Raw genomic sequence first — 27,123 nt, 5'->3', positions numbered from 1 at the left:
TATGAACTAAAATGAGTTTGACACCCCTGGTATAGTGTGTACTGCTGTATTATGTTCATGTTGTGTTCACATACAGTGTGTGTTGTGTTCAGGTATTATGTAAATATTCAGTGTGTTTTATTGTGCTGTGTTGTATTCATAGAGTGTGTTTTTGTGTTGTGTTCACAGACTGTAGGATAAGTTCATATTGTGTGTACTGCTGTGTTATGTTCATGTTTTGTTCTATACAGTGTGTGTTGTGTTCATGTGCTGTGTAAATATTCAGTGTGTGTCGCTGTGTTGTGCATATGTCGTGTTGTTCAAAGAGTGTGTGTTTTTGTGTTGTGTTCACAGACTGTATATGTGTTAGATAGTGTTGTGTTGACCACGTGACTTTCTGGGTGTTTCTTAATCCCTGTGTCACATGACTCTGATGTCAGTCTTTGCAGTGGTGGCGGTGACAAACAGTTAACGACGCTGAACAACATTGTCCATACTTCGGTAACATTACAAACACGCAAGTTGTGGCATATTGTCAGAAACTGTTTCGGTAACGACGGGCAGGGTGTTATTTGTCCTATTATCTCGTCTGGCTGTTGTTTTGTTGCTGTTGTTTTGTGGCTAACGTTAGCTTAGCTCCACATCTGCTAGCTTCCAGAGCTTACTTCAGTCTGTAGTGAAGCTGTGGTTTGTAAAAGAAAAAAGCCGAGAGAAACTGCAGAAATATGGCACAGATCGGCGCAGTCCACTCCTGGTACCTTGGAGTAACATTACAGCTGATTTTAGGTGAGTATTGGTGAGATTTAACCATCATAACAATCAGTTTATGCCGAGGAAAAAGTCACATCAGTTAAAGGCCACAGGAAACCCGCCGTTCACCAGTCAGTCAGTACAGTTTATTTACACAAACATCTGGACACTTTAAAATGTTTTATACACTAGTTTTATCCATTTAAGGTCTGTTCTGGGTATGTGTCGTCTAATGAGTATGGAAGTGGTGGAATTAAAGGCAATGTCATTGAGTTTATTTGACATTATGACACCTGCATTGTAGGGTTAAAGTTTATGCATTAAACTTTTAATTTTCCTTAGTTTATTTGGGTTTTAGATAATTACACTTTATGATTCAGTGTTGCAAGATAATAAACAAATACAGCACAGTTGGAATAAGCCTGGACTATTGCCTATGTAAGAATTTTAAGACGGGTTACTTCAAGGGTGTCAAACTCATTTTAGTTCAGATGCCACATTCAGCTAAATTTGATCTGCAGTGGGCCGAACCAGTAAAATAATAAAATAATAATAATGTATAAACAATGTCAACTCCAAACTTTTCTCTATGTTTAAGAGCGAACAAAGTTAATTTACATTATGAAAAGGTTTACATCTACAAACTATCCTTTAAAACAATGTGACTAACATGGACAAACGGAAAAAATAAGTATAATTTTAACAACATTCTGCCTCAGTTTATCATTTACACATTTACATTATAATATTAAAAATACACAAAACATTTAGTAACAGGCAGAATCTTGCTAAAATTGTGCGTACTTCTCTTAAGACATTTCAGGTTGTTCAGGTTATTTACATTTTTTTGTGCAGTTATATTTTGTTTTAGTGTAAATACATGAAAATATTTACATTTACAAACAGAGAAATTTGGAGTAGTCATTATTTATATGTTTTTATGATAGTATTTTACTGGTCCTGCCCATTTGAGATTGAATTGGTCTGAATGTGGAACCTGAACTAAAAGGATCGTTAATATCTTCAGTGTAATTTCTGCATTTCACAAATTCATCCCAAGGGCCGGACTGGAGCCTTTGGTGGGCCAGATTTGGCCCCCGGGCCGCATGTTTGACACCTGTGGGTTACTTTATTGTATCACAGATTCTGAGTGACATATATATGTAGTAGTAAAGACACTTTATAGTGAGTGGCATATATAAAGGAGATGTTATCTGGAACTGTATTTCACTGTAAGTTTATTTTCTTTATATTTTTGTTTTACAGAGTCTGGCTAAACTGATACCAAACCATTAAAGTACTAAAACTATAAGGAACTGAACACAACAATACCGCCCTGTTTTTAAATAGATTTGTGTGCAGTTTGATGATCAGGATGTTCAAAGCAGAAGTATGTAGAACCCCGTTATTCTGAGAGCAGAAGTAAATGATATAGAAACAAACCATTTTTTCATGTTACCACAAAATTCTATTTAGATAAAAAACAAAAAATCTCCAGTGCCACAAAATATAAACTCATTGCATATGAAAAAGTATGAAACATTTACAAACTTACAAAAACCTTCAGTTAATCAAAAACCAGCTATTTGAATGTTCTGTGTTCTGAGAATCTAACTATAGAAATACAGATACAAATGCAGAAACAAACATGGATAAACTTTATTCATCCCCTGAGGGACATAGATGAATGCATTTTATAGCCTAATATTTATAGTTGTGTTTTCCTTTGTGTGCAATCACCAAAAATAAGAAGAGATGTGTTTTGTCTACTTAACAGTGAGGTTTTCATATCTACAAAAGGACTGAGTCATCAGTCATGGAGTCCATTTTGCAGAGTAACTTCAGATGCACTCATTTGTTTCTGTTTGATAGTGGCATCCCATGTCACGATCCATTACCCTCACGTATTATATCTTAAATATGAACAAATGTTAATTTCCTTGTAACTAAAAACCTTAGAAAAGACTAAGTAAACATGAGGGATGAATTTGTTTTTAGTGGACACGTTAGGTAAGGGGTTGGGGGTGTTTACTGTTACATGTTCCTACATACAGAGCGTTTGAACACACCATCCTCTTAAGGGAACAAAAGAAAAACCCATACTTCCTTGGCCTCTTTATGATGGAAATTTATCAGTGGGCATTTTATGTTTAATTTAAATCTTCTTGAAAATTACTGGATACCCAAGGTGCACTGTAGGAAATCTTTTTGTTCATTATATGTATTATTAAATCCATATGAATAATATTTACTCAAGAATGTGTTAATTATTCAGTTCTGAATGTTACTGCCTATTGCAACTGACCTATAATTGAATCCCTTTTGCAGCTGCCATTCTGCACCAGGGTTTTGCCACTGTTACTGCACCTCCCACCCCCCAAACCACCACTCCACCACACACTGAGCCTGGCAAACCAGAAACGGGAAACTACGTGGTCAAGACCTCTAATGGCACTGTGTGTTTGAAGGCATCAATGGGCCTCCAGCTCAACATCACCTTCACCTCTGTCTCCAAAAATAAGGTGCTAATTACAGCCATGAACTGTCAGAGCTTCAATAAGAATAAATGAATGTCTCAGAAATGCTAAACACTGCATTATTTATCTACAGACTGTGCAGGGTGTTGTGAACCTCAAACCCAATGGAACAGCGACCTCCGGGTCATGTGACACAGACAGTGCCACCTTGCGGCTTCAGACATCAGAAGTAGAGAAGACTAATCTTACCTTTATTTTTGTCTTGGTAAGTAGTTCTGTCCAAAATCTCTGTATCATCTATGTTATTATCCTATGACTGCCTGTTTTCTTTGTATCATCTTGTAGTTTATTAAACTGCCACTAGATGGCAGTTTGAGCTTGGAAACAGTTCAAAGCTCCTTGATTTATTATTGAGGCCTTGTTTTCTTCTTCCAGAACGCTACGTCTAATAAGTACCACTTGAATGAAGTGTCTTTGTCAGCAGCTTGGCCAGACATGAAAAGTGAGTGACCTTTATTTCCCAGTTTTGTGTTCTGGGTAAAAATGCACTTTTGTTCCACTAACAACAGATGCACTTTGATCAGTTGGCAATTTATAAATCAGTACTTTAAAAGTGGATAATACAGTATTAATGCAATCATCGTGTTGTCACCAAACACACTAAAGCTTTAAGTTTTCATCATATAAATGTGGAGGCTGACATTGTAATTTAATTTTAATGTGGAGTTCTACTTTTATATCTACTCCACAAGAACCGCTGTGGTTTTTCTTTAATCCTTTCAGCTCTTGTTCACATAGTGATTTTTAGTCTTAGCCTTTTATAGTAGATGATATAAATCCACATGTGCAAATTTTTTAAAAGGAGTTTTTCCTTAACAAATTTCTTACACACGTACCACTAACCTAAGTGTCCACTTGAACTGAGCCACTGTCTAGAGTGTGATACTTCTGTTCCCCAATATAGTGAAAGAGCAACTGTATATTTATGTGTACAGTGTGACTCTACAAAGGAGATAAGCAGTATACTAAGATATTACTTGACAAAAACTAATTTTTAAGGCCTTGTCCACAGAGATGAAAACAACTGACAGTTGATTAATTCAAAAAAAGTTTTAATCATAAGAAATGTGAATGTCCACACAAAACCATTGAGAACACAGTAGTATGTATCTCAGTTTGTAAGTGGTGCTGTAACGCTGCCACTGTAAAGTACATCAAAAACAAAGAATAAGACATGGAGCATGCACACAAACTCATGTGATGTAAACAAACACAAGAAAAAGAAGAAGATGGCATTGAATATGATTGCACATGCGGGAGAGGTGAAGTGAGAAGTGGAGCTATGGCATTATTGTTTCAGAGAAGATGCATATGGGTTGTAAACATGGAAATGCAAGGCTTACATCTGAGGTTGGTTCAGTGTGGGACCAGGTTTCTAAAATTGTTGTATTCAGGCTCACAAAATGTCTTTTCGTGTGGATGAACACCTCTGTGACAAAAAAAAAAAAACAAAAAACTTTTGCAGACACTCCTGAGCTCGTGTCTGTGTGGACAGCCCCTAAATGTCTTGCTTTTATAAATACCTGTTGCGCAAGTGGAAGCCCTTGTGTTTTGCTGTAGTCATATTTATTTTTTTATCCTAACTGTATGAGTTTTGCTCATATATCACCCTTTTGTCTGTGTTTTTCCACAGAACCCATCTCAGCTCGCAACAGTAGTCTGGATTATCTCAGGGGCACCTTGGGCTATTCATACAGGTGTCGCAATGAGCAAACTCTGGACGTATCCCCTGATTTCTCCATGAACACTTACCAGTTACAGGTGCAGCCCTTTGGCCTGAAGGGTGATCAGTTTGGAGCAGGTAAACACTTTATGGCCTCATCTTTTCATTGTTAAATAAATGATAGTACATCCCTCCTGCTCTAACGTGTCCTTCCTCATGTGTCTCACTGTTTCAGCTGAGGAATGCCAGTTGGATGAAGACGACATGTTGATCCCCATCATCGTTGGAGCTGCTTTAGCGGGGCTTGTCCTGATTGTGCTCTTGGCCTACCTCATCGGCAGAAAGAGGAGCCACGCTGGCTACCAGACCATCTGAGCCGGTGTGTCACATGACTCCTAAGGCCAGAGTGCACTATCCCACCCTTAGAATTAACCACTGTTTTATGAGACTTAACCCTCTCCCCTATGCCCATGTGTCCCTCCATCTTTCAACTCCCTGCCTCTGTGTCTGTGCAGCTCCCTGACCCTCATCTGTAACACTAGTCTTTATAACTTTGTGGATTTTGTTGAGGTTGATATGCGCTTTCTGAACTGACCTGCTCTTTCTTTAAAATAAGGGACTTTGTAGGAGATTATAAAGGAATGATAAATGACCATGCAAACCAGGGGATTGATATTGATCAGAGGGTCCATTAGAGTCCTCAGATTGTACTGTTTGACTTCTATTAAAGGGATTTTGGTATTTGAGGGATTTTTGCCGTAGCTCTTGGGTGACCTTTGCAGTGGTCTAGTCATAAAGCAGCTGTTAATATAAAGGGAAAGGAATGGCCATCTATTATCTCTATAACCTGTATACACATCAGACAGTAAGGGACAAGATACTAGGAAACTTACTATTAGGCAGTAATGTAATCATGAAAAGGGAGGAGAGTCCATAGATAGGATGTTATAAGGAGTTTATCTTTTTCATTGGGAAGTGATGACTTTCACTCCTTGTCCTCTCTGATTTCATATACAGACTGCATTCAGATCACTTAGATTACTGGAAAACCACAGTTTAGATTTAGCATTTTTTTATTTTTAAGGATTAGTTTTGTATTTTGTAAAATGTTTAATGATTTGAGATGTGAGTTTGATGAGAAGATCACGTTTATTTCTTAAACATGAAGTTACAGAGTAGCCCAGAGCCAGGAGGCGACAGTTTGTGTTTAAGTCTTCAGAAGATGACCAAGTTGGTCTGTTAAAGCCACTCCACATTTATCATGTTTATTATAAGCCAACTGACTAACGTTGCCATGCAGCCTGTCGACTGTAAACAGATTTTAGACATTCTTCTTTTGATTAAAGCTACAATGGGTAGAAATCAGACATAAAATCCCTGCATCCTGACCTAAACATGAACAGAATGAAAAACCTGGATGCAGCGACACTGACTATGTTTACATGCGCATAATATTCTGGCATTTCCACTAGGGGAATATGCCCTCCCTTTTTTGTTTCTTCCAACACCTTCCTAAAAACCTTTGCATTTTGGTTTTTGTTCCTTTCTCACTAGTTAATATCTTTCATAACATTTAGCAGTAGATGTGTTCCTTCTTCAGAGCAGAAATATGTATTTACCTTTGGATTCATCACATCTACTGAAGGGAATCTCTGCCTTTACTTCAGCTGACTATAAACGGGTCAGACTAATATCGGAATATCGCATATTTTCATTGGAAAATGCCAAATTCCAAAAAAAGGCCTAATTCAGAATTTATAATATATTGTTGAAATGACACTGATCAAATTTATACTTTTGTTGAATATTGTAATACTGAATCCATACATACATACATACTCTATATGTCAGCCCTGCGATGAGCTGGCAACATGTCCAGGGCGTACCCCACCTTCGCCCATAAGTAGCTGGGATAGGCTCCAGCGACCCTAGTGAGGATAAAGCAAGTTCAGATGATGAATGAATGAACCCATAAACCTCTTGTGTTGGGTCCTAGTACCCATGAACACCACGCTGGGCTCTTTTTCCTCCTGCCACATGACTGTCCATGCTTCCCTTGTTGCTGCACTTTCACAGCAGTACCTGGTTTCCCAGATGATCAGATTTGGAATAATAGTGTGCATGTAAACATACTGATTGTGTCGGGTCAGAAAAGTGAAGCTGTGTCTTGACAGTGATTAGACATTAAACCAATCAGGTACTGATTTCTATATCAATGTGATGTTCCATCTGAAGCTGAGCTCTAAAGCCTGAATTGACACAAGAGGAAGATCAGAAGTCAAGTTTCCTCTCAGATCTTTTTAATTGTTACCCAGTGATGCCAAATAATACTTTAAATTAACTGGTAAACATAAGAGGTGCTGACACATATTTGGACTTCTGGACAAAGACAGGTGAACTCTGTCCTCTTTGTTAAAGTGTCATTTCTAAACAATCGAAACGATCACAAACCTTTGTATTTACAATACAGACTCATCTCCTGTTGATCTTCTTATCTAACTCTCGACTGGAAGACAAGCACATTTTCCAAAAAGTCAAAACGGTTACTTAAAGTATCAGCCACTCTTGAGGATTTTGCTGTTACAATAAACTCACACCAGAAGTTGCTTAAACAATCTTTAAATGATAGTACGTTTGGCTTTGATGGATGAAAACGCTCAGGATCTCTGTACGAACGTTATTATGTAGGTTTGTTTTCATCCACAGGGTTTGTTTGTTGCTGAATATGTTGTTTGCTGAAGGGAAAGATGTTGCACTAAATTTCTTACAGACAGCCCATAAAATGGTTGAAACGGCCATAATGCTCTGGTCAGTGTTCATCAGTGCCTTGACAGGTGTAACATGGATGGGATCCACATGAAGTCGATTCCACAGAGGTACCCACTCATTCACTGACACTGTGTGCTGCCATGTCCGGGACAGTTTATGTCTCACATCGCCTTGTACTATTATTGCCATTTGATTTGTTTGATGAAAGTACAGTTATTTATGTTTTTTTTTTTCCTCTGTCAACTAGATCCATGTAGTGGTTTAATGAGGTTTCAGTGGATTGTTTGAACTGTTTTCTTAAGGAGAGGTCAATAAAAGTGACTGAACAAAGCTACTTCATGTTTTGTTTTCCTTCAGTCCTGTCGGTCTAGTTTGTGTGGACTGTTTGTGTTAGACATGCTGCATTTGACAATAATGCTGCCTTCATGTGCTGTGGGAATTATGGTAAGTATTACTTACGAAGTCAAAAACTGCACATGAATACCCCTTCATGTTGTATTTTCCACTGAAGAACTCGGAAAGAATGTTGATACATAAGTTGCTGTGGTGAAAATAACCTTTGAACTTTTTAATATGGCAGAGAGCTACGCAAATGATAAACACTGCTTTTATTAACGTTCTACTGATTATTTTGCACATTTATAGTATACACAATTTGGCAAAAAAAATTACAAAAAAAAGTGGTGTTTGCATGTTCTGTGTGTGTGTGTGTGGTGGGCGGTGTTCTCTCCAGGTACTCCAGCCTCTAAAGACATGCTTTAATAGGTTAATTTAAGCTAAATTGCCCATAGGCCTTAAATATAATGTGTGAGTAATTAGTTTTTAGTCTGTATATGTCCGTGTATACATGTCCCTGTGACCCTCTCGAGGATAAAGTTCAGAAGATGAATTTACACATCCAGAACTTTTTTTCCAAAGTAGCAGGTCACAATAAATTGTCAGCCATTTTTCTTTTCGCTACAATGACAAGTGCTTGAACACAACGCACTGGTAATTTCAAATTCACAAATGGAAAGGCTCATCTTCCCAATAGCACGTGAAGGCAGCATAACTATAACGTGTCAGTTAACACTATTGGTTTGTATCAAATTCAACACCAGTTGTTAGACGTGTCGTCAGTCCTCTTAAGTAGATTATACTCTATACAACATTTCATTTATACACAGTCCTTCCAAAAATCACTCAGTTACGAAACCAACTTATCTGACAAAAGAACCTGGGTCAGGTCTAATTATCCAAATTTCAGATATGAGGAGGATTTACTTAGCAAATAAATGCAAAATCAACAGACCTTTTAACATTTACATACTCTTTGGATCAAGTTTGACCCATTTTAATATTTGACAGCAGTAAAAACTCCCTAAATCCAATTTTCTAAGTGTTGTTTTCTAAAGCAACCCAGAAACCTGATTGTACACGTAGCACATATTCTACATTTTTTGCACATTGAGACTATTCCAAATTAGAACCAAAAATCTAATTTAACAGGCTAAAAATGATCATGGCTGTTATGTTCTTATGTCTTGAGTAAAACGGCCCATGACATTGAGTTATAATTAGACATACTATAGATTAATCATCCATTAGAACAGACTATTAATTCATATTCATTTTCAGTAAATGTTTATAGTATTTAGTGTGACTGCCCTTTGCACTTAACATATCCTTAACCCTTTTGTTCAGACAATATGAGATTTATTGAATTAATTTTCTAATGTTTTATAGCAGGTTTCATTTAACACATGTCAAATGTTTCTGTTTGTGCTGCTTCTTGTCATGGGGTCAGGGGTCACACTAAATAGTGACTTTGACCTTTACAACTCATTTATTCAGTTTTGTGTGTATTTTAAGGCTGTGCCCATATTCCCTATATTTTGTTGTTCTATCTGCAGAAAAGAAATGGAAAATAAATATTTATACTCATTTCAGCTGCTAAAGGTAGCCTAAGACTGCACAGTTCTGTATATAGACTTGTTTGGGGGTTTGGTTTTTAGAGTGAACCATATATTGAGGGTAATGACAGAATGTCAGAGTTAAAGACCTCTCTAAATTAAAATAAAAATACTTGGTATTCAATAGTAATTGGGGTTTAATGTGTTTTGTTTTTACAGAATAGCCCTTTGACCTCATTAAAAATATTAAATTGACTTCTGCCCCAACCACACTGAAAACTTTGGCATCAAATATGTAAGTATTTACATATTTATTCACATTTCTGCTTCCACTTCAGATTCAGACACACTTCATTACTCCCTAAGAAAAACTGATGAACTCACTTGTCAATATTTATGCACAAATGGTTTCAGAATTTCACATCACACTTGTAAAGTTGCATCAAAAATCACAATTTCAAACGAACTGATGTCATGTCACATATTCTAATCAACCCCATAAATTCAGGTTTTAATGAAAAACTTCCTTCAGGTGATGAATGTGAGAAAACCATATGTAATTTTTCAGTCATATATTACAAATAAAGACTGGGGCAGAGGGGAACTTTAACTCACAATTTGTTTTATTTACACCAGGTCAACAAAATCTTAATGACAATGAGAAATAAAGCTTTCAGTTCATAACTTAAACTGGGCAATGACAACAGATTGTGCTTTCGATGGTGACACAACAAAACTTTGACTCAACAATTATTCTTCACAGTAACAAATCAGATGCTTACCTCCCGAGAAAAAAATATTAAGTAAATAAAAAACATCACAGACTATTTTTATAAAGCGCTGAGAACAGAGCAGTAGCAGCAAAAGTATTGCGAACACAGGGTTTAATGAAAACATTCACATCCTTACGGCTGTCCAGATTCCTCCTCTTGGATTTTCTTTGTGCATTTGTCCCGTAGTTTTTCAATCGTCGCCTTAGACAGACTCCCAGGTTCAGTAAAAATTTTCTGTAAAGAAAATTAAAGAGAACGTCACCCCATAGATCAAGGTAAAAATCCAAGTTTGATATGATTCAATGCTGGAAGAATGAAGGAAGTCAGACACAAACTGTAAATAGGAGAGAATCATGCAAACAGTAATGAGACTAACCAGGATTCACTTCCTCAACCATCAGACTTTGAACATATCACCATCTTTGTTTGCGTTTAAGTATTTTCAGTGAAAGTATTTGTGTGTGACTGATGTAATCTTATACACATCCCAACCCACAGTCCCACACACAATATTTTTTGTTGTTGACTTCAGCACTGATTACAGCATTTGCAGTGGCATCATTTATTTTAAACATTGCTGATGCAATTACACAATAAATGTCAATTATTTCTGCCTAGAGTTAAATTAATTTTATGTCAAGATCATGTATTGATGATGGACAGTCAGATCATTGTGTAAAGTTAATTCCATTACATCCTAAAGGTTCTCAGTGGGGTTCAATGTGGCTAATCCATATGTGGATATAATGTGTCAACCTCCTTGAACCATTCTTTGACAATCTGAGCCTGATGAATCCTGGTACTATCATCAGGAAAGAGAAAAAATCCACTGATGTTTAATCCTGACAGTTCATTACATTCAGGTTCAGTTGATCTAATTTTTCAATCTCCAGATCATAACACTGCCCCCACAGGCTTGTACTGTAGGCACTAGGCATGATGGGTAGTCACTTCACCCACCTCTCTGGGACAGGGTCAATCTGGACTCATCAGACCACATGACCTTTTTTCCACTGAAACACAGTCCAGTCTCTAGTAAATCAAAGCCTTTTTTCTGATCATCTTCACTGATAGGTGGTTTTCTTGATGCTGCACAACTGTTTACTTCTAATCCCTTCAGCTCTCTTCTTATTGTGCATGTGCAAATGCTCCTAATTTTACCAGCAAACAATGCGGTGAGTTTTAGTGTTGATTTTATATACATATATAGGGATTAAAAATTTTAACTCAATTAACCCATCTGCAGCACAGAATGACTCTGAACATTTCTGCCAATGCATTTGGGTCAGTTTGTCCAAGTAGAGTTAGCATCACACATGAACAAATGGGCAGTTGATCTGGTACTGACAGGCAACAGAACCAACCCATAAAGATGGAAGATGCTAAACAGCACGCTGACCCTCTGGATGGAAATATGAGGACAAAAAACCCCAAGACGGAACGATTCTTTCAAGCTGTTTTGTTGAAACTGTTGAAGGTGTTTAATAAACACGTGAAATGCATGTATATTCCCTTCTTCCTTGAGTCTGTTTGCTCATGCAAAATGAAGCGTGATTAATATACATAAAAAATGAATGATATTTAATCATGATTAATTGAAATTAATCCACAGCAACCCTGTGATTAATCTGATTAAAACTTGCAATTGTTTGACAGCACTTATTTATTTATAAACTTTTTACATTTTGAGTAACAAGAAACTACAAGAAGGGGGAAAACAACACATGACAAGAATGACAGTTTTCCAGAGGGTAGGTTACTTATACTTCTCCATTATACATCCTACAAACCCTCTCTCAAAAATAATCGGAACATTCAGACCAATGTACGACATGAAAGGTTCCTATATTTTATTACATACACTGTAATTCATAAATTCTATTGTGTAACTTACTTGTCAAAATGGCCAGTGATATATACCAAGTACAGTCTTGTTCTGTATCAGTTTTAATGGTGATTTTTTTTCTAGATAAAATTCACAGTCACATAATATTTTCTTCTGACCACATTTCTTTATTGAAGATGTTGGTTCATTACTACTCTTCCAGGTTTCAGTAATGCCTTGGACTGTTTTTAACCCAGTTTTAGTACTTAAAGAAAGCATCTCCTCAGTAGTTTTTTTTTTGCTGATGCAGGCTAGTATTTGTTGAATCTGGGCTTAGATTTTTTTTGTGAATGGGCAGTGTATGTAACATTAGATTATTAGTAGTGACGCAGGAGAGATCAGTCAAATCACATGACTAATGGGACAAGAAAGACATTAAAGGTTTTTGGACACAAATTTGCATTCATTTGTTCTTTTTCTCTGATCTTTGGTGAGATAGTGGCTCCTTTGAAAATTCACTGTCATTAAAAAAGGCAAGAATTTTAGGGTAAAAAAATCACAGTTATTTTTTGGAGATGCTAATAAAGACACCTGGAATGTGAGCTGACTACACATGACGTTAGAGGACAAAACATGGGGAACTGTTGGTTTAAAATTGTCATCTGAAACATAACTAAAGCTGTTAGGTAAATATAGAGAAGTAAAGGTATAAAGCAGCATCAAATGTGAATACTGTACAGTTACCTCCAGTTTGTACTTCAGTGCAGCGCTAGTGAACAGGTTTTCTGTTTTCTGATAATATGTATGAACAGTTTCTACCAGTTTGTCAAGTAAATGTTATTACTACACACTAATAATATAAACTGTTAAATGTAGGTATGTTGAGCCGCATTATGTAATAAATCCCCATTGTGTAATAAAAGTTCAAAATGTAATAAGAATGTCACATCATCTTGTAATAAAGCCGCATTATGTAATAAACTGAAGCATTTTGTAATAAACTATATCAACGCATTATATAGTAAATTTTTTCACATTATGTAGTAAGTTATTACAATTTGAGAAATTCATTACAAAATGCACTTGACAAATTTTTATTTTAAAAAATGTAATAACATGGTTCATTATGTAATAACAACCCAAATTAATATAATTTCAGAGCAATTTAGAAGAAATTAGTCACAGGAGCTACAGGTAATGTAATCAGAACTTTAACCACACAGTTTAAAGATTAACTTAGCACATTACATTTTCCTGAAAATAAAAATGTGTCAAGTGCATTTTGTAATAAATTTCTCAAAGTGTAATAACTTACTACATAATGTGAAAAGATTTACTATATAATGCGTTGACGTAGTTTGTTACAAAATGCGTCAGCTTATTACATAATGTGGCTTTATTACGAGATGATGTGACATTCTTATTACATTTTGAACTTTTATTACATAATGGGAATTTATTACATAATGCGGCTCAACAAGGTAGATCGTTGGAAAGGTTTGTTCAGGTTGGTGTTAGAAACTATGTAGTGTTGGAGAGGTGTAAAGAACATGATGTAGTAACGACTCAGCCACTGACACAACATGTTTTGTGTGTTTCTGCACCTGCATGAAGGTGTGACAGTCCATGGTGAAGGCTCCGTGGGTGATCTGTTTGAAGCACTCGCATACATCAGACAAAGAACGCGCTCTCAGGATCTCAGACTGGTGGTGAAGGACGAGAGTCAGAGCGACACGGAAAAGCACTTTGGAGCCTTCGTAGAAAAGACAGTCCCAGACCCGCAACACCGTCTGCACACACAGGACACACAACAACAGTAAAATAATGTGCAACAACATCTCTGTGGCTTCCTGATTTGTGTGTAGTGTTGAGTTTGTCCTGGCCTCTATTGGCAGTATGTCAATGTAGAGGCAGATGAACCAGCGGGACACCACCAGGGTCCATATGCCTGGATACTGGGCCATCAGCTGCCCCACTGCTGGGGCTTTAGCCTTCACCAGCTCCCCAAGGACCTCCTGGTCGGTCTTCAGCCCCAACATGGCCGGGCTGTAGTAGTCTGCATTAAAACAGATTTAGATGACATTACACTGGTCTACAAGGAAAATGCTTCCAGAATAAAAGTAATGAAATTTTACCACATGAGAGTCACTGATAAAGAAAAATCAAGTAAAAAATGCTGGTTGGCTGAACTTTCCAAGATACAGCCTTGGGTCAAAATGTGAAATTCAAGAATTAACGAGAGAATGGGTTTGACTCAAAAGGAATATTTGTCTCAGAGCTACAAGATCTACTTCAAAACATTGTCTGCACATTAGAATACATTCACTTTACAGGTTCTATTTAGTGGAAGATTTATAAAACTATTATATAAATGTACATAAACCAATATATATGTGTAATAACACTTAATCATATACCTTGAAAACATCAGCAAACCGGCACTTTTGTCATTTATTTTCCAATTAATCTTATTAAAATACGTAACATTTAGCACATTTAATCTCTGAAGCAAATCATTTCTAAAAAAAATTGTAGACCAGTGTTATAGATGAGTGCAGTGGGAATAAAGGTGTGTACTGGTCTAAGGCTGTCATACTTTTACTGTTAGAGGTCATCATTCCAATCCAATCCAAATGTATTTATAAAACACAGTTAAAAACAACAGATTTGACCCAGTGCTATGCAGAAATTAATAAACATAGTTGCGAAAAAATGATTAGACCATCAAAAGTCATCAGAAATAATGGTTATGAAATCAAGTACTAACTCCTGTGTGTATCATGTGATTAAAACAGACAGAAAAGAAAACATGGAATGCCTAAAAGCACTGTTTTTGTCAGTACAATGCCATAGATATTGATGTAAGAACCAAGGTTATTATCATTAACGAAAACTGACGAAATGCCGAAAACTAGAATTGAAAAAACATTTTCGTTAACTGAAATAAATAAAAACTATAATTAAAAGGAAAAATGATAACTAACTGAAACTGTATTGAGTGCTTATAAAACTAACTAAAACATATAAAAATTATGAATAAAATTCCCTTCGTTTTCGTTTTTGTCAATGTCGGATTGATACGAAATCGATTTCTTTCGCTCTAGCAATTTTATCTAGCGGCACCATATGATATTTAACAGTCCATCACTTGTGGTTTAGTCATCTTCTGGTCCTCACGCTACCTGGAAACATGGAGACTAAAGTTGGGAAAAAGCAGCAGAGTCCTGTCTGGGATTTATTTGAATACAACGGAGAAAAAGAGAAAATATACGACAAAACTAAAATTAATACTAAAGCTAAACGAAAACTAAGCATTTAGAAAAAAAATTAAAACTAATAAAAACTAGCAAACCTGCTCTAAAAACTAATTAAAACTAACTGAATTAGAGAAAAAAAAAGTCAAAACTAAATAAAACTAAACTATAATGAAAAATCCAAAACTATTATAACCTTGGTAAGAACTGAAGGGATTTTAGTTATTATCAAGAAAACATGAAAAATGGCTAGATATCAGCTCTGAAATTAAACTCTTATGAGCTTTTTTTGTTGTTATCATTATATTTGTCCAAACAAATGTACCTTTTGTTGTACCAGGCATTAAAATGAACAAGAAATTGAAGAAAACAAGGGTGGTCTAATAATTTTTTCTGCGACTGTACGTAAACAACAATAAAACACAATAATACATTACAATAATAAAATATGTTAAACATAAAACACATAAAACACAATGAAAAACAGGGGAAAATAACACACAGCAATAAATGATAGCAAGTGTTACAGATTTGCATGTTATGTAGATGACATGGAACTCTATATAGTAATTTATTTTTGAGAAATATTTTTTATTAGAGAACCAATGTACAGTATAATATTTATGGGGAGCCTATAAATTGAAACGTACTATTCATTAGTGATGGGTATTATTAAGATTTTATTGCTGCAAATAGTTTCACTGATACTGCTTATTAATCTGATACTTTAACAGTATTCTTATTGGTTCTTTTTTAGATTGTGGATAAGGTTATGGTAGAAATTATGACAAAAACTGTTTGCTTTATATTGTAATTTGTAGCATAGTTCTATAGAATTAGTATATAATTATTAATTTTTAGGGGAAGTGTAACAGTTGTTTTGAACTAAACACTATCATAGACTTTGATTTTTTTTTTTATGACAGTGATGTGAAACAAATGCAAAATATTTATTGTAATAGAAAATAGTCTTTCACACATCATTTTAAGTATAAAACCAAATCTAATCTAATCCAAATACTGATTTCTGAACCACCCGACTCTAAATCTTTGACAGGTAGATCAGATGATGGTCAGAGCATTTTTATATCAAATGTATGAACCGATAGAACAACAAACATCAAACTGTGCATTTATACACCAATACTTGACAGACTTTCACTTTTTGTGACAAACCGCTCATGTTTCTGCCTGAATGTGTAAAAGACTTGTTGCTCCAGGTTTCAGTACCTTCCCTAGTTTTCACTGTCATTTATCCAGCTTTATCTTAGACTGAGTCTTTTAGATTGATTCTGCGTAGGGGCTGGGTCTACACAGGACATTTCACATGTTTGCACTGAAGAACTGACCACTCTATGTAAAGGTACACAAAACAGAGAAGAAAATAAAGTGTTATACTTCTCAGTTTATTTCCACGTGATGATGCCACTGAAATATAAACCTCAAACCATGATGTTTTTCATCTGAAAACTACCTTTAATCTAATGTCATGAAATCAAGTTCCTTGTTTTAATCATTATTTTACAACATTAACTCATGAAGTCACTAAACATGATCAGAGGTAGAGGAAGTATTTACTTTACTGGTAAAAGTAACTCTACAGTCAAGACCGAAATAAAAGCATCATCAGGTCAAAGTAATATATGCGCAGTGAAATGGTTGTGTGGTTTATACTTATACTTATATGATGTTTTTTTATTTCATTAACTGTTGCATTAATGTATATGTTGCATTGTATTGCCTCAGATGTTGAAGGTTCGGCTCATAATTTAATCTACAATAGATCATCTTCTATGAGAAAATGATCTGTCCTATGAAAACCATGTTTCTTCGAAAAGTCAAATTTTTATGAGCTCAAAAAACATGTTCAGAATTGCAAAAATGCCTTTTCTAGTGAATCTAAGGCTACATTCAGACTGCAGGCAAATATGGCCCAAATCCAATTTTTTTGCCCATATGTTTGAACGGCCCAATCCGATTTTTTCTAATCCGACCCAGGCCACTTTCATATGTGGTCCTAAATCTGATACATATCCAATATTTTACAATGTGACTTCAATCTGAACGCCCAGGTCACATTTATCTGACCTTTACTTCATTGAAATGTGACAAATGTCACAATTTTGCGTCCCAGGTGTGTTACTTCCATAAACACAGTGCGTGCCTGTGTGGTCATGTATTATGTCAGGACCTCTTTTGTGTATGTGGGTCACTTTACGGTCACATTCAGTTCATACTCAAAACTGATAGAAGTCACATTTAATGTGTAATATGAACGAGCACACAAAAAAATCAGATTTCACCAAAAAAATTGTGTATCAAGACCTGCTGTCTGAATGTAGTCTAAGAGGGTTTTAAGATACTTTATTTCACTTAAGAAGAAAGATAATTTCAAACCATAAAAGAACATTTCATTTTTTACTTTCAATTTGAAGATATGTGGTTTTACTGACTTGCATTACATCATTGGTAGGTATTCAGGTAATCTCACCCCAAATTCACCTTGTGACCTACTGCAGAATATCACATTCATGTTTGATATAAACCTTTAAAGACTTAGATCTGTTTATGCTCTGTGTAAATTTAAAAGTTATTAAAAATAAAAGAGGAGAAAATTGAAGAAAAAGTGTATAAAAGTGTTCAGCAAAATATATCAACTTAACAAAAACAAGTGTCTACAACCAGTGTCACTTGTCAAACTACATGAGTTTTTGCTGGTGAATCAATGTTGTGGAAGAAGATGGTGTTTTAAAGGAGTCATATTTCCATACTTTTACTTTATACTTTTATTAGTCTTTGGTACATTTATTTGTGTATTTGGACCCTAATAGTTTAAAAAGTTTGAATCTGAACCCTCCAAGTGCTGCAAAGTTATCTTTATATTCATTCTGGCAAAATTTAAGTGGATTCCTGCAACCCATTTTAATTCCTTCTTATTTTATTAACCAAAACTAGTTACATCACAACATGTCCACATGTAAGGTTAAGACTTCTGATAAACATTTCTAAGAGTATGCCATAATTGTTTGTCAGCAGCAGCGGTTGTAGTTCATACTGAAAATATGTCCAAACTTTGAGCCGATTACCTAAAATATTCAGTTGTTGGTTATATTAACAAACATAAGTGGCTGAACGGGACAGAGCAGCACAGTCAACAACCTGGAGGGGGCGGGGCGTGAAGTGGCTCATTTGCATTTAAAGGGCCAGCGCTCAAAACAACCTTTCTGGTGTCATTACTCAGAAATAGGGTTGAAGATGGACCTGTGGAGTTGAATTAATAAAGAATTCAGACCCAAGCAGAGCATTTACAGTTTATGTAGACCACAGGGAAATGTTTTAAAATGCATGATTCCATTTTTTAAAATAGGTAAAACATCACCCCTTTAATATTCTCTTTGGAACCTCTGAACATCTAAATAAGACACTATGCTGCTGAAAAGCTGGTAAACTGCATTTTATCTGAAACATTTACATGTATTGATAGGATTAGTGGTTCAGAAGTTATTCAACATTTTATATCAGTAGATTCTTTTAGTCAAGGACAGGAGAAAGTGGTTGTGGTCTTTCAAAGACCTACCTGGGAGTATTCTGCCCAACAATGCATCCATAAGCCAGAAGGATTTCTCTTCATCTTTGGTGATTATGATGAGGTATCCTGCGATGAAGTTCATACCCTGAAATAAACAGAGACCCAGAGGATCAAACTGGGCCAGTGATTTCATGGACATAACACACAGGCAGTCACTTATGTGGCATTAAACTGTAGTCGACATGCCCAGGGACAATAGTAAATCTAAATCTACCAGAGGTGTTCCCATTCTTTACTCAGGTAGAAGTATAGATACTAGGGTTTAAAAAGACTTCTGTAGAAGTTGAAGTGTCAACTCAAGCTTTTTACTCAAGTAAAAGTGTAAAAGTACTGGTTTCAAAACTACTTAAAGTATAAAAGTAAATGTAAGGGGAAAAACTGCCATTAGGACAAAAGTTTAGGCAGAGGGGTCTATAGTGCCCTACCTATGTCAGTGTTTTTCAACCTTGGGGTCGGGACCCCACCTGGGGTTGCCTGGAATTCAAATGGGGTCACCTGCAATTTCTAGTGATTGATAAAAATAAAAACTTACTTATTAAAAATATATGGTGAGTTGAGAGAGACAATCATAATCCATAAAAGACATGACAAACTCTGAAGCTGAAACTGAAGCACTGTGGTACTGTTTAGCTGTCAAATGTTCATTGTGGTTGGTTTCAGATGCTGCAGCTCTTTCATAATTCATAGTTTGAGTTATTGTTTGTTCAGTATTAATTGTCAGCCTTGTAAATACAATCTGGACTGACTGTACATATCCTGACCAAGGAAAATCAAATTCTCACTTTGTGCAGTAATCTACACCTGGCTTTTCTGCCTCTGTCCATAATAATATACATTATATAGACTAAATGTAGTCTAAAATTAACGTATATTTGCAACATAGTATAGCAAACTATTACATGATCAAAAACAAATTAATTTTAGCAAAAAAATAAAAATGTCTCCATTTTGAATGTCTGGTGTCACCAGAAATTTGTGATATTAAAATGGGGTCACAAACAAAAAAAGGTTGGGAACCACTGACCTATGTCCCAGCTGGAGTGTGACATGATTTGTATCATGTGCAGGTGTGATGGATCATGTACAAACCAACAGGATGTTGGAATGGTACATGTTTGCATTTCTCATCCAATCACAATCAAATTTACTCTATCCGGATGGCGCGATTCATCTGGATAGTTTTTTTTAAATTTCAACGATGACAAGCTGAAAAGAAATAGGAGTGACAATGCTATTCTAAGACTGTAAGGAGTAGAAAGTACAGATAATTGCGTGAAAATGTGAGGAGTAGAACTAAAAAGTCGGCAGAAAAATTATTACTCCAGTAAAGTACAGATAACCAAAATTTCTACTTAAGTAAGGTAATGAAGTATTTGTACTTTGTTACTTGACACCTCTGAAATCTACTGTCTACTACTACTACTACTGTCTACTGTTTACTACAGCTGAAAACAAAGAAAACTGTAAAATGTTGGTAGAAAATTCTGCACATATGTTTGATGGGAGAAGGAACTGGCCTGTCCCGTTCTTTGTGTAAACAGACATTATGGTGAGTGTGGAGAAGAGCCAAACCTGACAGTATCCAACGGTCTTATTATGGTGTCCATAGGCCAGCAGAACGTTGTACAGAGTGCTCTGCAGACAGTTCTCGGCTTTGCTCTGGAAGAGGACGTTGTCTGGAAAAGTCCTGTGCATGTCTGCAAAAAACAGGATGACTAAGTTTCTCGAGGAGTTGCTCAGATGGATGAAATTTTAGGGAGATGAGGAGATGGAAGTCTGAGATTTTCTTTATTGTAGGAAAAATGGTCAGAAATAGAGGGCAAACAGGAAGAAGAAATATTTTCCATATCTGTAAGTCTACATATTAGATATTAGACATCAGTGAAATTATACATTAATAAAAGTGAAGACATTTTTCTCCTGTTAATGTCAAAATTAATTTAGCACTAAAATGACCAGTGAGTTGATTAAACACTGTGAATAAAGTATTAAAAGTTCTAGTAGATTTTAATTTATGAAGACATCCGTAACAAATCAGGCTACATTCAGACAGCAGGTCTTAATGCACAATTCAGATTTTTTGGTGAAATCTGATTTTTTTGTGTGCTCGTTCATATTACACATTAAATGCAACTTCTATCAGTTTTGAGTATGAACGTAATGTGACCCTGAAGTGACCCACATACACAAAAGAGGTCCTGATGTAATACATGACCACACAGGAACCCACTGTGTTTACAGAATTAAAACACCTGGGATCCAGAATTGTGACGTTTGTCGCATTTCAATGACGTAAAGGTCAAATAAATGCTACCTGGCTGTTCAGACTGAAGTCGCATTGCAAAATATCAGATATGTATTGGATTTAGGACCAGATATGAAAGTGGCCTGGGTCAGATTTAATAGTATTTGTGCTGTTTAAACTGTCTTTAACAGATCGGATACAGGTCACATATGGACAAAAAAATCAGATTTGGGCCACATTTGCCTACAGTCTGAACATAGCCTAAGTGTATTCAGTAATAGTATTTTTTTAACCAATCATACTCTTTTAAAAGATTGCATCATATCCTCCTTTTTTTTTTAACATAAATAATTGTCTTGATTGGAAACAGCATAATGTAACAGTTTTTTCAGATACATGTTTTTTTTATGGAATGTCCTATACCAGGGGTGTCAAACTCATTTTCTTCTGGGGGCCACATTCAACCCAATTTAATCTGAAGTGGGCCAGACCAGTAAAATAATAACATGATAGCCAATAAATAATGGCAACTCCAAATGGTTTTAGTGCAAAAAATAAAATTCAGTTATGCCAATATTTACATTTACAAACTATCCAAACAAAAAGGATGTGAATAACCTGGGGAAAAAAAGGAATTTGTTAAGAAATATAAGTAAAATTTTATCAATATTATGCCTTGACGTATATATAATTTATACATGTGCATTATAGGTCAGATCTACAAAGGCATAAAACATTTAGTAACAGGCAAAATATTGTTAAAATTGCACTTGATTTTCTTCAGACATTTCAGGTTGTTCATATTTGTTCAAGTTATTCACATTTCAATGGATAGTTTGTTAATGTAAACATTTTCATAATTTAATATTTTTTGTACTAAACCAAAGAGAAAAAACTGGTGTCATTATTTATAGGTTATTACAATTTTATTTTTGAGTTTGATGCCCTAACTTTCACTTTGCAAATTCATCTCGCGGGCCGGATTGGAACCTTTGGCGGGCCGGTTTTGGCCCCCGGGCCACATGTTTGACACCTGTGTCCTACACAATGGAAAGTATTTTGTTTTTTGTTTTTTTTTGGTTTGTTTTTTTGCATGCATTGCTGGGTCTAAAAACAGGACCAACCACACCATCTTTTCCTGGAAAGTCTTTGGAGTGTGTTAGAGTGTTTTGTGAACACAACCTCGGGTGTGTATGTGTTTGTGGTAGGATGGCCGTGGGTGTCGGACCTGTGTGAATGGTTTCTTTCAGCTTGGCGTCGTGCTCCAGAACCAGCAGGGACTGATAATAACCCGGGTTACCCTCCATCCGTTCCTGGGCACCGCTCGCTGCCATCCAGATCCTGGCTCGGTGCTCATTGGGGACTCCTTTACGCACAAACCTCTTCACTTCCAAAGCACATTTTAGAATTGTATCACAACTTTACAAAGCACTTGAATGCATCACAGAAACAACAGCAGCTCAAAGTAACATTATTCACCCAAAAACATCATTTTCATGTCTTTTCTTCTAAATCACAGGTGTCAAACATGTGGCCCACGAGCCAAATGTGGCCCACCAAAGGGTCCAGTCCGGCCCTTGGGATGAAATTGTGAAATGCAAAAATTACACTAAGGTATTAACAATCCTTTTAGTTCAGGTTCCACATTCAGACCAATTCAATCTAAAGTGGGCAGGACCAGTAAAATACTATCATAATAACATATAAATAATGACATCTTCACATGTTTCTCTTTGTAAATGTAAATATTTTCATGTATTTACACTAAAACAAAGTATAATTTTGCAAAAAATGTGAATAACCTGAAAAAATATGAACAACCTGAAATGTCTTAAGAGAAGTAAGTACAATTTTAACAATATTCTGCCTGTTACTAAATAGTTTTTGTATTTGTAGATCCACTGTGATCTGTAAGTTATAATGTACATGTGTAAATGATAAACTGAGGCAGAATAGTGTTAAAATTACACTAATTTTTTTCAGTTTGTTCATGTTATTCACATCTTTTGAAAGGATAGTTTGTAGATGTAAACCTTTTCATGTAAATTTACTTTTTTCGCTCTAAAACAGATAAAAGTTTGGAGTTGACATTATTTCTATATTATTATGTTATTATTTTACTGGTATGAGTTTGACACCTCTGTTCTAAATGAATTTCCATTCATTTAATTGTCATGCTTGTACATGTATTTCTATATACATGTTATCACACTGACATGGTCATGAACTGAGCTTATGTCTTGTACCTGTCATGTTCTTCTCCACATGCGACTTCCCCTGAAGGAGTTTGGACCACTTCATAGACCTTCTGTTGAGGACAGCTACGTACTCATTCATCATGTCCTTATAAGACTCGAAATCGCGAGGCCTCTCAAAGCCATAGGGGTCGGTCCTGCAGGGTCAGATCCAGACAGTACAGGACCAGGACTGAAGAGAGCTGATGAACACTCAGCAGAAATGATTGACAGCCGGGTCACTTTTCATCCCCGCCCCCTTTTGTATTCACTATTCCCTGATGACAGAAACTACAACAGCCTCTGCAGGGTTGGGTTTCTGCAGCGGGGAGATCAAATACCTGAGCTTGATGACTAGTAAGTTTTAAGTTACGTTCAAGAGGGATTAGAGAAGCAAGAAGCAAAATCCAAGCTCAAAAATATCAGTAGAAAATGCCATGTTTCACAGATGTAGCTTTCAAATACTGTGTTAGAGATGCTCTGTCCATTTACTTCAATGCAACTAATGGAATATGTCCTCAATAAAATGGAGAAAAAGTCAAGACATCACCAAAGTTAATGTTAATACATCTAAAAAATGGAAAAATATTATTGTTATGGTAGCACTAACAGAAAAATGACAGTGAATATGCAGGGGAATATAACAGTACTTTTACTTTAGGTTGTGTACATAACTATTACTTTGAAGGCTTTTACTTCAGTGTTTATTTGTAAAGCAACTTTAATTTTCCATTCCATTATAATCTCATATATTATACTTTATGGTGTACATTACATTTGTCTGACAGCTTTAGTTACTTTTCAGATTCCAGGTTTTTACACTTTTCCAGTTCAGTGAAAACCCTATATTTCCAGATGTGTTGAAGTGTTTGTTTTATAAGTTTAAATTTCAGTTTTTCCTTCATCTTACGCTAAATAAACTCTTAACAAAAAACAACATGGCTTTGATTGCTTGAAAATTCAATGTCACAAATCTAAAAAAAAACAGGCCTGTTTTTCTGAGCTAATGAAAAGTTGACTTCTTGGTTCTGTCAAACAGAGGTGATACAAACATAATGATCTTATAGAATATGATGCAACGAAGTAGATTAAACAACCAACAGTAGAAAAAGGAAAATGAGCTTTTAACTTTTACTGCAGTAAATATAAATACTTTAATACAGCAAAACTAAACTAAATAAATTAAAAACATCATATATAATTGGAAAAAAAACCCTGACAGGAATAACTTCACTGCACTTTTCATACTTGTGTACACTTTGCTGATCAAACTGATATTATTTAAGGTTGTCAATATAAAAAATTATACTTTTAGTGAAGTATTTTCAGGATACACATACTTCCTCCACCACTGGTTAAAATACTTGCTGATCCTGTTACTTGATTTTAATATCAGCTTTACAAGTAAAAGAATGTTTTTGTTTGTTTGTTTTTTCAAAAAAAGTATGATTTTGTTTAGATCAAAAAAACGTCACAGCATGAGGCATGAGGCTTACCTTTCATTTGCATTATTGGATGAAAAAAGCTGAGAAGCATTTCCTTTTATTTCCTTCTCCATTTTGTGTGACTTTATGCTCCAGGTACAATTGTCCGTAGAGTTTTAGGATTTAAACACCATGCACAGTGGGTGATATAACATTTTTATTCCATGGAAAAGAGCTGGCTGCCGTCAAGGTAAATAACAAAGCGCTCAGAGTTTCGAAGGTCTCACCTTACCTCAGTGTAGAGGGAGGAGGGGCTGCTTCGAGAAACACCCAGGTACATCCACACCCAGGAGCTGTATTTGCATGTAAAACATTAGAGGAAGCAGGTTTGGTTTAGTATCTGTGTGTATAGTACACTGTATGCCATGAGGATGATGATGATGAAGATGACGAGGATGCTATTAGTGGCAGTGGCAGCAGCAGTAATATTATAATCATTTAATTATTAGACAGTAATTTCATACAGACCCACAGCCGAAAGAGCCTCACAGCAACGACAACCAAATAAGTAAGACTGATGTTAAAAACTGATGAATAAAATAAACACAAGAAATAAAAAATAATATGAAGAACAATTCAAACCCTACGTCTACAGACACTGATAAAAATAAAACAAGTGACGTAGAAGGTTGGAGACGCAGCTTGTGACCAAAGGGTTGCCAGTTTGATTCTCCAGACCAGCAGAGAAATTGTTGGCTGATATGCCCTTGAGCAAGGCAACCTACCCCCCCCCATATGTGAATGTCCACATGTAAAACTATACAACACTGCCAAATAAAGGTTCTTCTTCTTAATTTCTTTTAAAATATCTGATTTTGGTTTGTTCAGGGGAATAAAAACAAAACCTGGGGATGCATGAGGAACATCTAAAGCAGGGGTCTCAAACATGCGCCACGGGGGCCAAATGCAGCCCGCCAAAGGGCCCAGTTCAGCCCCTGGGATGTTTTTGCCAAGTGCAAAAATTCCGTAGTTCTGAATTGAATTAAGCAAAAAAAAAAAAAAAAACATAAATAAAATAAAATAAAATAAAAATCTTAAAATTAGCAAAAAAATCTTGAATTTAGCAAAAAATCTTGAATTTAGCAAAAAAAAAAAATCTTCAATTAAGTCAAAAAAATCTTGAATTAAGCCAAAAAAATCTAGAATTAACAACTTAAAAATGTTTTTCTTTGTTTTAGTGCAAAAAAATAACATTAAATTGTGAAAATATTTACATTTACAAACTATCCTGGACAAATAAGTGTGAAAAACCTGAACAAATTTGAACAACCTGAAAGGCCTAAAGAAAATTGAGCACAATTTTAACAATTTTCTGCCTGTTATGAAGTGTTTGTCTTTGTAGATCTGATCCATAATGCACATGTAGAAATGATAAGTTGAGGAATAATATTATTAAAATTGCACTAAATTTTCTTACGTTTTTTAATTTTAATTTCAGTTTGTTTGTTTTTTTGGATAGTTTATAAAAGTAAGTATTTCCATAATTTAATGTGCTTTTTTTTACACTAAAACAAAGACAACTAGAAGCACTCGGAGAGCGCAGACCTCCGCCAAGGCGGATCAGTGGCCCCCCCCCGTGGGCCCCCCCACGCCAAGGAGGTTATGTTTTTGCCAGGGTTTGTTTGTCTGTCTGTCTGTTTGTCTATCAATTAGTGTGCAACATAACTCAAAAAGTTCTGGACAGATTTGGATGAAATTTTCTGGTCTGCCCCCCCCCCCCCCCCCCGTGGGCCCCCCCCATCCCCGATCACCACCAAAATTTAATCATTTCTTCCTTATCCCATTTCCAACAAACCCTGAAAATTTCATCAAAATCTGTCCATAACTTTTTGAGTTATGTTGCACACTAACGGACAGACAAACAAACAAACAAACAAACCCTGGCAAAAACATAACCTCCTTGGTGGCGGTAATAATTTGGAGTTGTCATTATTTATAGGTTATTATGTTATTATTTTACTGGTCCGGCCCACTGGAGATCAAATCAGGCTGAATGTGGCCCCTGAAAGAAAATGAGTTTGACACCCCTGATGTAAAGGAAAGGAAACTCTAACTCCAATGTAGAGACAAGAATTAAAGTGTGTGAAAAGTTCAGAATCGCTTCTAAAAGACAGAGATCATCTTCAGCA

At 35.7% G+C, this 27,123-nt stretch overlaps 2 protein-coding genes across 3 annotated transcripts; one reads left to right on the top strand and one right to left on the bottom strand.

Annotated features, from left to right (window-relative positions):
* Window positions 1-409: 409 nt before the first annotated feature.
* lamp1b (lysosomal associated membrane protein 1b) lies at window positions 410-8,032 on the top strand. The gene is made up of 6 exons (XM_030124931.1): window positions 410-765; window positions 3,058-3,251; window positions 3,340-3,471; window positions 3,642-3,708; window positions 4,900-5,067; window positions 5,165-8,032. The coding sequence occupies exons 1-6, from the start codon at window positions 705-707 to the stop codon at window positions 5,302-5,304; spliced, it is 762 nt and encodes a 253-aa protein (XP_029980791.1). The 5' UTR covers window positions 410-704; the 3' UTR covers window positions 5,305-8,032.
* Window positions 8,033-10,171: 2,139 nt separating this feature from the next.
* Window positions 10,172-25,330, bottom strand: LOC115412404 (growth hormone-regulated TBC protein 1-A-like). Of its 2 annotated transcripts, XM_030124925.1 has the most exons (8): window positions 25,007-25,322; window positions 23,523-23,668; window positions 22,505-22,663; window positions 20,604-20,728; window positions 19,020-19,116; window positions 14,072-14,244; window positions 13,793-13,978; window positions 10,174-10,597 (listed from the first exon to the last, which is right to left on the bottom strand). In XM_030124925.1, the coding sequence occupies exons 1-8, from the start codon at window positions 25,066-25,068 to the stop codon at window positions 10,496-10,498; spliced, it is 1,050 nt and encodes a 349-aa protein (XP_029980785.1). In that variant the 5' UTR covers window positions 25,069-25,322; the 3' UTR covers window positions 10,174-10,495. The 2 variants fall into 2 exon arrangements, with proteins under 2 accessions (XP_029980786.1, XP_029980785.1); XM_030124926.1 differs by lacking the exon at window positions 22,505-22,663 and having other exon boundaries at window positions 10,172-10,597; window positions 25,007-25,330.
* Between the last annotated feature and the right edge of the window lie 1,793 nt (window positions 25,331-27,123).

The sequence above is a fragment of the Sphaeramia orbicularis genome, chromosome 21, assembly GCF_902148855.1.
Source record: "Sphaeramia orbicularis chromosome 21, fSphaOr1.1, whole genome shotgun sequence".
NCBI classification, from domain to species: domain Eukaryota; kingdom Metazoa; phylum Chordata; class Actinopteri; order Kurtiformes; family Apogonidae; genus Sphaeramia; species Sphaeramia orbicularis.
The sequence above is the reverse complement of the archived record's forward strand: the minus strand, read 5'-3'. Positions and strand labels throughout refer to the sequence as shown.